General features: G+C 39.2%; 1 protein-coding gene across 7 annotated transcripts in view; it reads left to right on the plus strand.

Annotated features, from left to right (window-relative positions):
• Positions 1–18,258, plus strand: part of msn (serine/threonine-protein kinase msn) — a 156,293-nt gene extending 138,035 nt beyond the window's left edge. For 6 of the 7 annotated variants that reach the window (XM_083112407.1, XM_083112410.1, XM_083112409.1 and 3 more), the window contains 3 exons: positions 927–1,037; positions 2,827–3,015; positions 16,580–18,258. In XM_083112407.1, the coding sequence (XP_082968533.1) occupies positions 927–1,037; positions 2,827–3,015; positions 16,580–16,663 (384 nt within the window). In that variant the 3' untranslated portion in view covers positions 16,664–18,258. The remainder of the gene's footprint in view (positions 1–926; positions 1,038–2,826; positions 3,016–16,579) is intronic. The other variant, XM_083112408.1, reaches the window with a different exon arrangement.
• The last annotated feature ends 411 nt before the right edge of the window (positions 18,259–18,669 follow it).

Genomic DNA, 18,669 nt, shown 5'->3' on the forward strand with positions numbered 1-18,669 from the left:
CACAAGCCAGCCATGGCAATTTCTTCTCGTCCATCTCAGTGTTGGATTAAAACTTCCACCTAGTGTGCTTTTCAAGTTTCTTGTCATCAGGTGTCTCAACAATGATTCCGTAAACTTCAGAGGTAAACATCAGCTGCCTGTTGAAGTCGAATGATATTTTAGTAGTTCAATGTTGTACACAGTGCTCGAAGTGGAAATTCTTAGGTGGGGGTATGTTTGTTTGAGACCTGGGGAATGCTACAATGGTTCAGCACAGTGACAAGAGGACATAAATTCTGCTAACTGGAGGATCCCATACCCCCCACCCACCCTCATTTCGAGCACTGATTATACATTCAATGTCAAATACCTATTCAGACTTTTTATCACTTTACAGGTTATCTATGGAACCACAAGCATTTTAAATTCCAGTATATTGTGTAACTGTTTAATTCTTTGCTCATGAAAGACACAGGTATGTTTTGAAATATCAAGTATATTTGGAAGTTATAACTACAAAAAGTATAATTTCTATATTATATCCAATACGTAACTTCTCTCTTTGCTTTCAGGCTGTGTTACTGTGCATGTGTGTTTATTCTGCTTTTAATTCTAATTTTGTTCTGGACAGTAATCCAAATCTATTAATTACTGAAAAACTACTGGTTTTCATGTATAACTTTTTCTATTGAATTTATGAATTTATTTAACTTATTACAAGGTTACAATGTAAACATTTAATTATCTTCAAAGGTTGTAATCAAACCTTGCTTTCCTTCATGCTCCAGCATTTCGCTGAAATGAATTATAATGAATTAATGTCTTCCACAGTTGAAGTAGTTGTGTGGGTACAGTCCAATAGTCTATTTCAGTGTCACTTGTTCTTGAAATAACATTAATTTCTGTTTCCTAAATGCATATTGTTGGCTTTGCCATCTTTTTTTCAGACACAGGGACCCATCTCACCTCACTGCATTGTAACCCTGCCTAATTCCAATGGTATGCAGTTGCTGCTATGCTACGACAATGAAGGAGTGTACGTGAACACTTATGGAAAGGTATGAAAAGTTTTCGTATGCAAAATTTAAATAAAAAATGTACATATTTTGGTCCTGTAAACTAGACATTTCCAGTTGCTAAGTAATATTCTTTAGTATAAGAAACTGTAAGTATGTGTAGTTACAGGTAGGGAAAACTGAGATAAAATGAGGACTATATGGCACAGTATGTATTATTCTGATTACAACAGTTCGTGTATCCTGTAAAGTGAGCAGAATTCTGAAGCATTTATTAATTTTATCACATAGGGTGCATTTCGAAAGTCTTAATGAAACAAACTAATTCAACTAAGATAACTGGGCTCGTGAACCTGGTGGAACCAGTTATTTTACAGACTTGTGGGTCTATGGGTGCCACAGCACAGGAGCACTTCAAATAGGGATTTGTTTTGTAAAATTAAATGTTCTTCTTCTAAACCTGTTTTTTGGGAAGGGGATACCATAATTTTCCTTCCCTCAAGATCACGTTATTTTGAGAGGGGAAAACAAACCATAAGTATCCACAGTAAATAGTTTTCTTTCTACAAATTATTTTGTGCAATACTCCACATTACAAAGCATGCACTACCAAACCTCCAGTCCACATGAGTGTTAAATCGGTATGTCTGTTTCTATCTTTCTTTGTTCATTTGTATGCATATGAGGATATGACACCCCGACCCTGTGACCGAGTGGTTAGCACATCGCGCTGCGATGCCAAGGGTCCCGGGTTCGAATCCCGGTCGGGCTTGGTTGTTTGTGAATGTCCATTCATCAATTTCATCACTCATCCCCATCTTCGCAAATTAGCCAAGAGGCACAAAACACGAAGTAAAATAAACTAAATCAAATCAAATCAAATGAGGATATGACATACTCAATCACAAAACATAACAGTTATTATTTCTATTTTTGATAAATGCATTTTGAATGCAGTGGTACTGAAAATGTGGCATATCCTTGGGTTTTTATTTTTCAACCATTGTTTAAACTTTTTTGGAGGGAAGGATGTGGTCCAGCTGAGCCATCCAGTTTTCTAATTTTCTGAAAATTAAATTTTTTTTAAAAAAAAATTACGTGCATAATTATGCTTTTTTCCACAAAATTTGCTAACAGGAATTACATGCTCTCAAAGAATTGTGTTCTGTTGTGCTTTCGTGCAAATTTAGTGCATCCAGCATCCATAGGGTTGATGCTGGAAGCAATTTTCTGTAAATCCTTTCTGTAAGTTGGCAACATTGCTTCCCTTATATGTTGTTATTATTTCTTTTCCAAAGGAATATCTATCTGCCTATTTTCAGTGCAACTTTGCATGGTTGTAGGACTATACGTACCACTGCTACTTTTTTTATGTTGTTCAATTTGGTGTGTTGTGGCCACAGGGGCAGGCCAAATACAATTTCTTGTGCAAGATTTCTTCTTCCTTTACTAAATTGTGTAAATTTCATTTCCACTAAGAGGCACAATTAGTTCTCTTGCTATGATTATTTGGTACATTGCTGCAAGTTTGAAAGACACATGCATGGAAAGTTCCCATCCAGAGAAACTTATATGTGGGAGAGCCTTCTGTCTACTAAAGGTTAATCTCTCCCATTCCTATTTATTAATACCTTTAAACTTTGGTATATTAAATATTATCTCTAGATAAGGTGGTTCTGAGAGCAAACTCTAGTTGCTGTCATTGTTAGCACTCTCATCTTCATATCAATGTGTCTTTTTCTCTTCTTCTTCATAGATGCATGGATTTGATGAGATCCCACAAGTCCTAGTGACTGAATCATTTCAGTGATGTGTGTAATTCTCTTTACAGGTAGCCAAAAATATAGTTCTCCAGTGGGGTGAAATGCCAACATCTGTAGCTTACATAGGAACTGGTCAAATCATGGGTTGGGGAAACAAGGCCATTGAGATTCGGAGTGTTGAGTCTGGGCATCTGGATGGAGTGTTTATGCACAAAAAGGCACAAAAATTGAAGTTCCTTTGTGAGAGGAATGACAAGGTTAGTAAACAATCGTTTAAGGTGATACTGTAATAATTTTATATTAGTTCAATTATTGCCAGACATATTCATAAGTAGTGAACGGATTTGAAGGTGCGAAAAAGGTGCTGATGAAATGCCTTCATTCAGGTCTAAACTAGTTACATAAACATTCTTGATTCAACATTGTAGCAAATAACATAATTAGTAATTCATGTTGAGGAGAATAAACAACCTGGTTGATAATATAAGAGGTAAGCAAGTTACTAAACATATATCCGGGAAACTTACTTGTAAATGTTCTATTAATTTTGGTCCACTTGGGAACTCGATGCTTTACTGTTAGGTTGACTTGCAGTTCCTGTTGTTGTTTTCTCGACTACCGCTAGGGGTACTGGGGTAGCCATTTCGTCTGCGGCACACAATGGGTTTGAGCTGCTGTAATAGTGGGAGCCAAACATGATGAGCCTGACCGCTGTCGATATTCAGCTCGTGTGGAAAGTGCATAATTAAATCAAAGAGACACATGCACTTTCCGCACGAGCTGAATATCGACAGTGGTCAGGCTCATCATGTTTGGCTCCCACTATTACAGCAGCTCAAACCCATCATGTGCAGCAGATGAAATGGCTATACCAGCACCCTAGCGGTAGTCGAGGAAACAACAACAGGAACAGGAAGTCAATCTAACAGTAAAGCATCGAGTTCCCAAGTGGATGGTGGCAGAGGCCACTGAAATTAATAGAACATTTACAAGTAACTTTCGTGGATATATATTTAGTAACTCGCTTACGTCTTATATAATTAGTAATTTGTTACGGATGCTCTGTTTTTCTGTGCCTTCTGTATATAATGCGTCGCGGACTGAATAGAGAGCTGTTTCTGCCGAATAGGTTTTGTTGAGGTTTGTGTTTTCTCACGCGGGTTTTGCTACATTATCTTGGGAACTTTTGGAGCTGCAATGATTATATTATACAGTTTTATAGCTCTCGTTCTGCTCTACAAAATGATACTATAGGATGTTATGTAGCTGCTCAAGAAGAGTGAAAATTGTTAATTTTTCTGTCCAATTTTTAAACAAGACATGAAAGAAATGGAAAGAAAGAAAAATGTGCTGTAGCATGAGAGAGAGAGTAAATGTGCTAATCTTACGAAAAGGTGCAACAAAATGTGTTCATTTTACTTGATTTCATGTCATAAAATACAAATCTCAAATGATCGGTATAATAACAGTAATATTTTTGGAAAGGTAAAAGGTAAAGTGCTCCCCTGTGCTTAGCACCATGCCATGAAGGCATATAGGGGATGTGGGGGTAACGCCCCACACTTTCTTGATCCGGTCGTGAGTGGGGGTGATGTGATCAGCATCATGCCCCTGACTGCCTTTACCCCCCAGGTACCCATGTCATTCGATGCTGGGTGGGCGCCGGGGCCGCTTCCAACATTAGAAAAGTTCCCGGATTTGAACCGGCCGAGGATCGAACCCGGGGCTGCACCTTAAAATCCGTTCTCTATTCATAAGTGCATGTTGGTTCTTACTGTCTGTATGCATACCATCAGGTTCCATGTACAAAGGAATGCATGTCCTTGACTTATGCAATGTGGACTAGCATTTCTGGTGTGACTCTTGATAGAGTTCCAACATTGGCAACACCTTCCTTCTGATGACACCCAATGTGTTCTTAGGGATATAAAGGGCTCATTTGGCAGGGAACCATTTGGAGAAATATTTTCAAAGAAGTGCTACATCTGAGAATTTTAAATTAATTTTGTTTTGGTGCGGGAGCCACATTGGCTTTGCAGAAGTATGTTTTTTGTGTGTGTATAAAACTTCCTTTTTTTCTTCGTCTTACTGCTTAACTAAATAGTTTTCATCTTTTGAATTTTTAACATATCTACGTATGTGGGTTAAGTCATAAGTCATGGCAACTATTTCTTTTTCTCGTGAACAGGGGACAACACTGAAAATCTTAAGATATATCTTCGAATGTGTATGGAATGTACTTCCGAAAGAAGCTATCAGATGCTGTATGTGAACAAAGGTGGGGTAATAAGCATGCACTCAGGTTCAGTCTGTGAGTGACAGCGTTTTAAAATGGAGGTCATGAAGCAGGGCCAACGTTCGTATGTTAAAAATAGCGGTTCTCCGTGGCAGAAATGCATACAGGAAGCACTGGGTGTGCATGCCATGCCCTATCGAACAGTGAATAACCTGGGTGTATACGAGGGTCACTATTTATATTTTGAGCCTAACAATGAAAAAACAGAAATTTGGCATTGAAAACTGCTTTATTGTTTTTCGAAGTATTCTCCTTTATGGTCAATACACTTTTGCATTCGTTCGAACCATTTGTCAAAGCAGTTTTTCCAATCTTCTTGAGACACCTCCATAATATGGTTTTTGAACGCATCAACGGCATCTTCTGCCGACGAAAATCGTTGTCCACGCAAATTAAAATTTTAAAACATTCGGGAACAAGAAGAAGTCATTGGGTGCCAAATCAGGACTGTACGGCGGATGACCCATCAATTCGATTTTTTGACTGTTCATAAAGTCGGTTGTTAGACCAGATTGATGAAGAATGATCGGACGGTGTTTGTTTGTTTTCCGTATTTGACCGAAGACCTCTAGCAAACAAATTGTTGTGTACCATTCAGAGTTGACCGTTCTACGTTCCTCTAAAGGCACAGTTGCCACATGACCAGTTTTCCCGAAAAAACAGGCGACCATTTGTTTCGATGTGCTTCGAGCGCGAACAACTTTTGTTGGATTGGGTTCATCTTGAAACACCCATACAGTCGACTGCTGTTTACGTTCCGGCTCATATGCATATATCCATGATTCGTCACCTGTTACAATCTTATATACGTCTTTTGAAGCACCACGATTGTATTTATTGAGCATTTGTTTGCACCAATTGACGAGAGCGTCTTTTTGAGTTTTTGTCAAATTGTGTGGGATCCAACGAGAACATACCTTTCTCACAGCTAAATGATCATGTAATATTTTATATATGCTGGTGGAATTAATGCTTATGGTTGCCTCAATCTCACAGTATGTCACATGACGACCTTGCAGTATTAGGTTTTGCCCAGCATCAATGTTTTCTTGAACAACAACTGATTTTGGACAACCTTCGCGAATCTCGTCGGTGAGCGAATGGCGGCCACGATTAAATTCGTTATACCAGCGTTTCACAGTGGCAAAGGATGGGGCTTCATCGCCAAATGTGGAAGTAAGTTGATCGATGCACTCTTGTCTTGATAATCCACGTCGAAAATCGTAAAAAAATCATCGCACGAAAATGTTCACGAGTTAATTCCATTTTATTGTTGTCGTGCAATCTACAAGGCAACATAAACAACACAAATGAAGCTATTGACAAAACATTTGAAGTACGTTATGGTCAATAATGCCAGACGATTCCGTGCAAACGTCAAATCGCGCCTAACTTCAATCAGTGTTGCCAAGGCTCAAAATATAAATAGTGACCCTCGTAATTTGAAGGTTGCTAATCAGTGTAGTCTTGTGTACTTGTTGTTCATGGCATCATAAAACACTGTTGTCCAATGTCCTGTGTTCTGCTTCATTCCTACGAGGGTCTCCTGCATCCACACTTCATCTGCTGGCTTCATTCGAAGGTTCATTCCATACACTTTCAAATGTATATCGTAGATTTTTCGTATTGTCCTATGTTCTCGAGAAAAAAAATAGTTGCCATGACTTATGACTTAACTTTCGTATTTAAAAAGCTCATGGGGTGCAAGGGGTGACGTTTTCTCAAGAGACACAAATGTCAACCTCACTTCCATGTAGTACACCATGGGCTGAAGTCTAACCTGACGGAAACGCTAAGTAAAATAAACTTTTTCACAAGCATTATTCATACTTCATTGTAATTCAAGTTTGTCATTCATTGCTACCTATATAAATGAAAGAAGAAGACAGGAATGAAATAGCAATAGTTGCTTCAAATAAATTATATTAATGCACTAGTATCTGCTAAATTATTGTATATCATAGCTATTATCTGTGTGAGGTTACAGGAAGAACCCAATGTCTGAAGGCAACTTGGTTTACCAATGGAGAAAATCATGGAAATTAAAATGTTTATTATCATATGCTAAGCCACTTTGGTATGATGCACTATTTCATCAGTTGTGTAATAATTAGAGGCACGAAAAAAACGAAATGTCAAAAAACACGTTGTAGTGTTATTTTTTCATGTTTTTGAAAGGTGTGAGATTCATTTTGCTACCATGTTTTGTCACGAAATAATGCAAAATGAACTTCAGAATGCGAACTTAACCCTTAAACATGAAATTAAGTGTTTATTTACCGATGCAACAGCTGCTGAAGTCTGAATTATCCTGAGAGTTATGCAATTCACAGAAAATTGATTAATTCTGTTGTTAATATTGGAGAAGCAAAAATGGACTCCTTTACACAGAAATAAACTTAATAGTTTGATAACTAAAATGCCTTATTAGAAGTGAAATGTTAATTTTGTGTAATAAGTGTAGTTTTTAAATCAATTTTAGAATTATATTCATAATTTTAAAATCAAAATGTCTTTTGATATACCACTTTTCATCCAATGTTTCACCACTATAACACCGAAATTTTATTTTTTTTACCGCTTTTGAACCCGAAATAGACTCAGTTTTTGTACCGAAATGTTGCTTTTTTATTACCAAAAATATGTGCCTAAGAGGGGAGTGGGTTTTTATGGGGGTTGCTTTGTTTATATTATGTTGCTTTAAAGTTGGTTTTACAAAAGGTTAACTTTAAATATATAATATATCAAAGACAGCAAAAACAAAAGAGAACCACGCTTTACGCGGCCACATGCAGACCCTATTCCACGTGTGGTGTTCCGTATAGTAACAGATATCCCCTGAGATATCTGTTAAGCAACAGACGAACTTTAGCCTAACTTTAATAATCGGTAACTAGAGGAGGGCTTAATAGGCTTATGATTCACTAAAATGATAGAAGGTCAGACACCTTTAAACGACATATTTATTCATTGAAAAGAACACCGCTTGTGGCATAGCTGCCACCAAACATGAGCATTTCACTGTACATGACACAAAAAAGATATACAAAAGATTTTGTACTTACATATCAGCAGTTTTCACACTATATCAATCATACCTGGGGCCGTATACACACTATTTCACTCTTTATCGCCACATCCCGACACATGGATAATTTTGGGGTACACCACACTAAAAATTTAATATTATGTGCTTCCTTGGTGTAATAAAGGCTTTGGGGGAGTGATAAATGAGTTTTCCTGGCTTTTCTTGGATGGATGGCTAAGAACAACTTGGATATTCTCTGATATCCTATGGATGCTTCTATGGCGTCAGTTCTGCCGACCATGTGGTCTGGATTTCCACATGGGATGAGGGACACAAAACTCGCTATTTTGCTGAATTTTCACTGGGATCCTTAAATGCACTTGTGGACACAATATCCCACTTGGTCACACACACTTAGGCCTGTGTTTACTGTAACAGGACCTTAGATCCCTTTTCCCTTTATGTATCCTTTGTTGCTGGCACAGGTGGCCATTCACACACTGGATTTTACCAGCAACTTCCAGGAGACCTGCTCTCAGGTGGGTCTGTAATACAAGTGAGCTTGAATAGCAAGCTCAGAACACAATAGGCCATCTGAAAGTCTCCTCTGTGACGTCACAGCCTTGACGGCTTCTCATTGGCCAGCTGGAGTCCTTTGAGATCTTTCCTTGTCTTTGGGAGAATTGCCACTTTCTCCCACCAGATGGCAGAGTTATCAATTGCTTAAAAAGTATAAACAAAAGTGTTTTTTCAGCTTTTCTGGCTTAGTTATGCCAGATAATTGCAAATGAGTTTACTTTTAATAAATTAGGCATTATTTTACCTATGGGTGAGTGTTATCTCTGATTTTCAGTAAAGAATAAAAGATTTAGTAAACATGTGATTTGGAGCACATGGTTTTTGTTCTCCAAAATGGCTACTGTTAGCCTAACAATGGTTGGTTCTTTATAAATAAAGCATTTCTACCCCTCCCATGAGTGACAACTGGTTGGTAAACATGACCCATGATTCTAATTGGGGGTGGGGGGTATAAGTTTCTGGAAAATAGCTCTCACAAGCTTTCCCTGATGCCAACCTAATGGCCCTTGTACTTAGGTTGGCCTGTGGTTATTTGTGTGTGGGCATGTATGCCCAATGCTGATTGGTCATACATATCCCGGCCCCTCGGGAAAAAGAAAAAGGATTCGAGAAGCGATTCGTTTTTCTTTACCCTCACTAACCTTACACACTATTATGCAAACACACACAAAAATAAGTATTCATGGCTATATAAAATTAAATTACACATATGCTGTTAAAAGAAACACTTGAAATGGTCTTGCATATTGACATTAATATAATCCTGTAATAGACATGTTGAAAATTACCATACTTGAAATATACATCTACATTGATGCACTCTTGGAATATACATATTAAAAATATTTGTAATACATTGAGGACAGAGTTTCTGCCTCCTATTCCATTCCTATCCCTATGAAAGTTCTTGGGTGTCTTGAGTCATGACTACCCATTATGATAAAGAATATATATAGATGTACATATATATATATATATATAAGATACTTTGGTCACCGTATGTAATTTGTAAGACTGTTTGTTCTCTTCGCCTTGAAGGGAATGGATTACTCTACCCTTTCAGCACTTAGTCCACAGAGACACATTTATAAAAAGAAGCCCTTGAACACTGTACTTGTGTACCTAAGTCTGCATACACACATTGGACTTTCTTTATACGTAGGTTCGGATATCACTTGTCTATGCGCCCTTACACAATACGCACTATGGGTATGTCCTGGTTTTCATGGTTGTTAATTTCCGCTCAGTAATCTTGTGGGGTGACAACCACTATTCGGACACTCCCCATGCTTCCTGTCCCTCAGGGGGCATGGTGGATAGTTCCCAACATCTTGCTTGCGATGTATCGCTCTTCACCCCTAAGCCTGTGTGTTTTGGGATGGTGGCACACTTGTGATGGGTCACTGCACACTATCACTTGCCCCATTACTTACACAATTTGGCTGTGTTGGTGGTGAATTCCCATGTTTGGCTTTGGCTGTACCTTGGTTGTGTCGACATTTACCTTTGGCCTACTCAAACATGGTGGTAGTGGAGATCTTTACATATTTTGTTTTGGCATTTTTTAGCTCTGATATATATTTCTTACCATACCCTCAAATAGGACAACATAAATGTGAGATACTCTAAATATAGGATATATTAGAACATTGAAAGTATATAAAATGCACAAAAATGAAATATAGGTCCCATATACTATTTACAACGGTTGTTCTGTATTCAGACAGAGCTGAACCCCATCCACAACTTTGCTTAGCATTTTTGAGGCACTTTGGATGCTAAATCAGGATGTAATAGTTTGAGCTTGTCGATGTACAGGTTGTATACTTTGGGACTACATCTCCATAGCTTCATGTTATTTACATGTTGATTACTTATATTTTTACCATTGACACAATGTATAACATTAAAAATATTACATGTTACTTGACTAATAGAAATTATTAATGGGTACTACACTGTTACAATTATCCCTAACCAGTTCCTTTTCTATAGACACACTGTCGTCCCTGTTACAGAATGGAACATTTATTAATCTATGGGGATTTACTTTACCCTCGCCACCATTACTTCCTACGAGAGCAGCGTTGGCTAGTTTCCCGTCGGTGGGGTGTATGGCATTATGGCATCTACATCCTCCCATTGTTGGGGTGACTGACGTTTGTTGGTCTCTGGCTGTTGCTGGGTAAACCACCGTACCTCATCTAACGCCTTGAGAATCACGTCCATGCCCCTGGGACTGAGGTGAACCAGGTCAAACCTTTTGTAACTGCCATACCCCATGGTTTCCTCAAATAAGGACATATTTAATTCTCGACCCTGGTGAGTAAACTTGGAAGAAACATCAAGCACTCTTATACGAGGGTGGTTTGAAAAGTTCTCGGAATGGAATAGAAAGAAACGACTTACAACAGTGATTTTTTTTATTTTTCAATGTAGTCTCCCTGTACACTAATGCACTTGGTCCAGCGATGTTCCAATGCCTTGATCCCATCTCGAAAATTAGATTCCTCCAGGCCTGTGAAATACGTGTCAACTTCGGCTATTAGTTCTTCCTTTGAAGAGAATCTCCGTCCACCGAGGAAAATTTTGAGTTTGGGGAAAAGATGGAAGTCTGAGGGAGCCAAATCAGGCAAATAAGGTGGATGTGGCAACAATTCTTAACCAAGTTCATGAATTTTTGCCATGGCAACGACACTTGTGTGAGAGCGCGCATTGTCCTGATGCAAGATGATTTTCTTTCTTGCCAAACCTGGCCTCTTTTCCCGTATCTTATGCTTTAGTTGGTCGAGGAGATTAGCATAGTATTGTCCCGTAATTGTTTGACCAGTGGGAAGATAATCGATCAACAGAATCCCTTTCGCATCCCAAAACACTGACGCCATTACCTTTCCGGCCGACCGTACTGCATTTGCTTTCTTTGGTGGTGGTGAATCAACATGTTTCCACTGCTTTGACTGTTGTTTTGTCTCTGGGGTATAGTAGTGGACCCACGTTTCATCTGTCGTCACAAACCGGCGCAAAAAGTCTGTTTGGTTTCTCTTAAAACGAGTCAAACATTGTTCGGAAATGTCCACTCTGATGCGCTTATGGTCCTGTGTTAAAAGTCACGGCACCCATCTTGCAGATAATTTTCTCATATCCAATTCAACTGTTAAAATGTGATACGCCCGTTCGGATGACATTCCTATAGCTTCAGCAATTTCACGCACTTTCAGTCGGCGATCCTCCATGACCAATTTATGCACTTTTTCAATAATTTCTGGGGTAGTAGCACATTTTGGGCGACCACTACGTGGATCATCTTCTAAGCTGTCCCGACCAAATTTAAACACGTTTGTCCACTTTGCAACAGTTGAATATGAAGGAGCAGAGTCCACCAGTGTGTTCAGAAAATCGGCATGAATTTCCTTTCCTTTCATACCTTTCTTTACGAAATACTTAATCACCGCTCGAATCTCGATTTTTTTCCATCTTCACAAAGCACTGCACAGGAACAATTACGAAGTGACGTCCGCACCACAGATCTCTACCCAGAACACTGACGCGCCACGTGTTTATTAATAAAGGATGGCCTATTACTATGCGGGAACCTCGTTGTCCTAGCACTGACATCTGGTGGTGATTCCGAGAACTTTTCAAACCACCCTCGTATTACCTTTGTTCTCCAGTGAGGTAATTTTACCTATGAGAGAATCATACCCTGCCTAGAACTTAGCTCTATTTTCCTTAGCTAGTCTGGGAATTGGTGGAGGTGTCAGAATGACTATCTTCTTGGCACCTTTCCTCTTAAGAACCCCTACTATGCACTCGAGGTTCCGCAGCACTTGGTCGCTGTCTTCCCCTCGGAGCATGTCATTTGTTGCAATCATCAACACTACTTTATCGTGCACACTTTTAGTACGACGGAGTTCACTGAGCAGCTGGCTAGAGGATTGTCCCGACTTACATAGCCCTACATGGTATCTACCGTCATAGTCCCTTTGGACTGGGTACCCAAACTTGTTTTGAGCTAGTCTAGACAACATTGAATCTCCAATGGCTTGATGGGCCTTAATGATTGGATGATGATTACACTGGGTTGAACATGGTGGGCTTAATCTAGGTTCGGCATCGCCCCTCCCCACTTCAGAACGTTGCCTATCTAGTTTCCCTGACTGTGGCTTTCGGAATGCACCTCAGCTATATGCTCTGTGGACCCGAGAGGTCTTAACGAACTCCTACCCTGGGGTTCTATACCCTTTCTTGGTCCTTTACCTTTTGTCCCGCTGATGGGTTCCTTAAACCTATTCTTATCCCTACGCCTGTACTGGTTACTGTATGCTTTATCGGGATCTGATGGACCACTTGTGTCATCCTTCCCCCGACTCACGTACGTCTGGTTGATGTGAGGGGTGGTTCTCCCATATGGAAGTCGTGCATGCCTTGTGCTATCCCTCTCAGGGTTTTGTGGCGCCTGTACACTTTCATACCTGAGTATGGAATTGGCCACTGCCTGTAAAGAGGTAAAGGGGGCTAGAACCAGCTGATCCCTTAAGCTATGTGGCAGCTGTTGGATGACATGTGTAAAAATCTGGTGATCTGCAATTTCTGGTAAGGCCAGTCTAAACATCTTCACCTGTTTCCAAAAATATTTATGCATTGATCTATGTAGGTTAGGGTTATATTTGCCATTAAGGGCTTTTGATAATGAGGAAGCTCTCCACCCATCACCTTGAAAATACTTCAGGAACTGTTTCCTAAAGTTCACATACGATCGGAACTTGTGTTCGTTCCTTTCGAACCACTGGCGTGCCTCGTCCCGCAGACTATACGACACTATTTTAAGGGCATCTTCTAGATCTATTTCTAGAAGATCAAGATCCCTCTCAAATTCTTGTAGGAAATCAGAGGCCAGATTATTTCCCTGACCGCTAAACGTGGGCAGTTGTTTTAGGTCTGAGAACCTAACCCTGGGTGCACTTTTACCCCTTCTTCGGTTTTTCCTTTTCCGTTGGCTTCAGAATTCTGTGTCCGAACCTCCGGATGAGGATTCCGAGAAGTTATGTGAAACATGGTACCTTTGGGGGGAGGAATACCCACTACTATGATCTGACATTGGACCTCTGCTAGTGACTTCGGGAACCTTGTGCAAGTGGTTGGTGGCTCCGACGACAGACTCTTTACTTGGGTGAGGACTTGGCTTGGTGCATGGGTTTACCGGAGCAGGTGATTTAGTAATGTACCTCTCCAACCCCTCTAGGCACGCCAAAATTTTCGTGAGGGCTACACTATCTTTAGCCTGTTTGGTTGCCCGATCCTCCTCATTATTGTCTGATAGCGGAAGGGTGGGCTGCGGAACACTGACCCTCGGAGATGCTATTGTGCAAACTAGGTTCTCCAACCATACAGTTCTGCATCTCCCTCCTCAATCGCTCAAGAATTCTATCTTTTATGGCACTATCACTGCGGGCAATTTCCCTGCAAGTGTTCTCCAGGGCATCTAACCTGCCTAGGAGTTGTGCTACGGTGGTCTGGTTGTCTGTGCCATTTACCCCTTGCACTATTTCCCTCAATTCACTAACTTGTTCAGATAGCTGGACATAGTCCCTATTGATCTGTTTTTCCAGCTCGTTACATCTGATTTCTACGTTATTGATCCTGTCGGTATTTGAAGATACCGACCTAACCAATGCTTCGGAAGTTTTTGTCGTTACGTTGTGGATGGAGTCCAGTCTAGCCTGGAACTCCATACGAACAGCCTCCAGTTTCCTATGCATCTCTGCTGATGCCTGAATGATCTCCCTCCCCTGACTGTCAAGCTTTTGTCCCTGACTATCAATTTTTTGCCCTTGATCTTTGAGCATGGCTATAATTAAGGCTAGTTGGGAGTCTCCACTACCACTGGGGGATGACATATGGCCGGATGGCCGTTCTAGTGACTTTGACCTTGTATCCATTCTAGTGAATCTGCTACCCCTAAGTCTCATAATCTCGTAAGAGGGGAGCGGTTTTTTATGGGGGTTGCTTTGTTTATATTATGTTGCTTTAAAGTTGGTTTTACAAAAGGTTAACTTTAAATATATAATATATCAAAGACAGCAAAAACAAAAGAGAACCATGCTTTACGCGGCCACACGCAGACCCTATTCCACGTGTGGTGTTCCGTATAGTAACAGATATCCCCTGAGATATCTGTTAAGCAACAGACGAACTTTAGCCTAACTTTAATAATCGGTAACTAGAGGAGGGCTTAATAGGCTTATGATTCACTAAAATGATAGAAGGTCAGACACCTTTAAACGACATATTTATTCATTGAAAAGAACACCGCTTGTGGCATAGCTGCCACCAAACATGAGCATTTCACTGTACATGACACAAAAAAGATATACAAAAGATTTTGTACTTACATATCAGCAGTTTTCACACTATATCAATCATACCTGGGGCCGTATACACACTATTTCACTCTTTATCGCCACATCCCGACACATGGATAATTTTGGGGTACACCACACTAAAAATTTAATATTATGTGCTTCCTTGGTGTAATAAAGGCTTTGGGGGAGTGATAAATGAGTTTTCCTGGCTTTTCTTGGATGGATGGCTAAGAACAACTTGGATATTCTCTGATATCCTATGGATGCTTCTATGGCGTCAGTTCTGCCGACCATGTGGTCTGGATTTCCACATGGGATGAGGGACACAAAACTCGCTATTTTGCTGAATTTTCACTGGGATCCTTAAATGCACTTGTGGACACAATATCCCACTTGGTCACACACACTTAGGCCTGTGTTTACTGTAACAGGACCTTAGATCCCTTTTCCCTTTATGTATCCTTTGTTGCTGGCACAGGTGGCCATTCACACACTGGATTTTACCAGCAACTTCCAGGAGACCTGCTCTCAGGTGGGTCTGTAATACAAGTGAGCTTGAATAGCAAGCTCAGAACACAATAGGCCATCTGAAAGTCTCCTCTGTGACGTCACAGCCTTGACGGCTTCTCATTGGCCAGCTGGAGTCCTTTGAGATCTTTCCTTGTCTTTGGGAGAATTGCCACTTTCTCCCACCAGATGGCAGAGTTATCAATTGCTTAAAAAGTATAAACAAAAGTGTTTTTTCAGCTTTTCTGGCTTAGTTATGCCAGATAATTGCAAATGAGTTTACTTTTAATAAATTAGGCATTATTTTACCTATGGGTGAGTGTTATCTCTGATTTTCAGTAAAGAATAAAAGATTTAGTAAACATGTGATTTGGAGCACATGGTTTTTGTTCTCCAAAATGGCTACTGTTAGCCTAACAATGGTTGGTTCTTTATAAATAAAGCATTTCTACCCCTCCCATGAGTGACAACTGGTTGGTAAACATGACCCATGATTCTAATTGGGGGTGGGGGGTATAAGTTTCTGGGAAAATAGCTCTCACAAGCTTTCCCTGATGCCAACCTAATGGCCCTTGTACTTAGGTTGGCCTGTGGTTATTTGTGTGTGGGCATGTATGCCCAATTCTGATTGGTCATATGCCTCTACTAATAATCATTCAGCGTCCTCTTTGTGATTATCCAAAAGTGGCAGAAAAAACACAAAACACCTGATATATTCAGCAGTGCCTGCCATCACTACTTTCAGTGATTCAAAAGTCACCATACATAGCACACTGGCATGCTTAAAGCATGTTCTAAGACATCTGCCAAGACACTGCACACAGTGCAAGCTGAGTGGTCAAACGCATTGACATGTGCATTCACAACAGGGGTCATGTTGAACATGTTGTGGCTATATGCTTTGTATGGTGACTTTTGAATCACCCTGTATTATCACATTTAGTGCATCGTAAATACTGTGGGTCTAGTCAAAATACATAGTTTACATGTTTCAGTATACTTTAGCAAGTACCGCTCGCCTACATTACGATTGGTTCTTTTTCTTGCAGGTGTTTTTCTCTTCTGCCAAGGGTGGCTCTTCATGCCAGATATATTTCATGACACTCAACAAACCTGGAATGGCCAACTGGTAAATATGAATATGCAGTGTTTTCCTACAACTGTATCTAAATCCATACACGAGAAGTTCTGACTGAATTCCAACTGCAAAAAATGACATTTTCGTCTCCTTTCAAGATACATCTTTCACAGTGCCCAGGTGAAAAATTCAAAAGACATTACCGTTTCTATTTCCGTATAGAAAGAAATAACTCTGCCTTCCATTAACAGGTGTGTGCATGGCTTTTTGTGTTATACATTTGCACAGCAGTTAAGCAAGGATGAGTTGAAAGCACTGTGTGTCGTAAGGAGGCTTGCATATAAGAAAGACTGCATTCAATACATATACTCTGCTGGTCCATCTTTGTTCTCTATCTCTCTCCTGTTTATTCTTTCGTGAAGACAAAATAGTGTTGTATTTCATAACTGAATTAATTCATGATTCAGTGTAATTTGTAATTTCACACATATATGTCTTTATTTGGTGTGCATGCGTGTGTGTGTGTGAGAAGAGTGGAGAATTCTGTACAAAGGTTGTGTGATGTTTGTAATGGTTAAAGCCTGTATGATTGTTTTCATAAAGTTCGTTATTGTATATGTACCAAAATTTTGTATGAAATTCATCTCTTTTGCATGGACAGTAACATATTTATCTCATATCTAGAACTCGTCAATAGATCTTATTAATATGTGCCTGATTGTAGAGAAAAAAAGGTTGAAAATATGGATATGCTCATTCTGTTTGTATTACAATAGACCATCATTAGAAAATACTTCATTTTCAGAAATCTTAAGGATGATCTGTGTCTGAAACTATGCAAAAGAGTGGTTAACTGATGTATAAAGTAGTCAAATGCTTATAAAATGTATTTTATTTTATAAAAATGTTTATTTGTTTAATTATAAAGTTATATTAGATCTTATGAAGTGATTTCACAAATGGTTTAATGTTGTTTCTTAACGTATTATTTCATTTTCGTGGGAGTCTTTTTATAAGCAATATTGTAATCAATACAAAACCTAAGGTTGTTCATGTATTGTTTTCGAAGTCTTTCCCTTTATACATTGGATAAAATACTTAATGGAATGTTTCTTTGCTATGGCCATCTGAAAAATGAATACAGTATCACACAGCCAAAATGTAGGAACTAGCAGTATAAGTTACTGAAACCTGTTATATCAAATTTTTCGTGTTACAATCACAATTCCTTTCCTTCAGTATGTGTGGCCATAGAGCTTGTTACTTTAAGTTACATTATTATGTATAAGATATGAAAGACTGTGGTGCTCCTGTTTTTTTTTATTAGTATCCTATCTTTGAAGTTGTACTGAAGTGGCTTTATTATTCATTAAACTACTACTTCAGAACGAGTTAAATAGTATGCCTCGAAGCATTTTATTAATTATGATTGGTGCTTATAATTTTCCAGATTTTTTTATTTGCTTTGTGCTGAAGGTATGGTTTCGTCGATATTTCTCCATTTGTAATATGTGATTGTGTTCTTTGTTTATTTCAGAGAAAGAGGTGAGGTATTAAATCATAACATGTAAAACAGTGTACTTGACAAGTATTGTCAGGTCACTTTTTATACCAGAAAATAAAGAAATAAATCACTTTTTTGCCGTTAAATTGTATTTTAATTATGAAATGTTTATGTACAATCTGCCCTATTTGCCTCTCGAAATTCAAGATTTAATACAGGGTGGCCCAAATAAAACTATACCCAAAGCAAAGGGGGTAATGAGCCAGTCTTTTATCAGAATGTTTTTGTCATCATTGTCGGAGACTTCGTGAGTGGCATGTTTTGCTTTGTTCTTCAAATTTGACAAGAGTTTGAAAATCTCAGCTGCAGTTGCAAAATTACACACCAGTAGCTTCAAGCCACATTCCAAAACATTTACAAAAACCAACATGTGCCACCTGTATGCGGACAAGGCAACTTCTCACATCTAGTCTGGGCAGTAGAGAATGTGGCACTCTTGTGACTGCATTTGCCCAAGTTTTAACGTGTAAGTTACAGATGTGCTTAATCAAAAATAC

The sequence above is a fragment of the Lepisma saccharinum genome, chromosome 26 (genome assembly GCF_977018435.1).
Source record: "Lepisma saccharinum chromosome 26, izLepSacc3.1, whole genome shotgun sequence".
In the NCBI taxonomy this organism is placed as follows: domain Eukaryota; kingdom Metazoa; phylum Arthropoda; class Insecta; order Zygentoma; family Lepismatidae; genus Lepisma; species Lepisma saccharinum.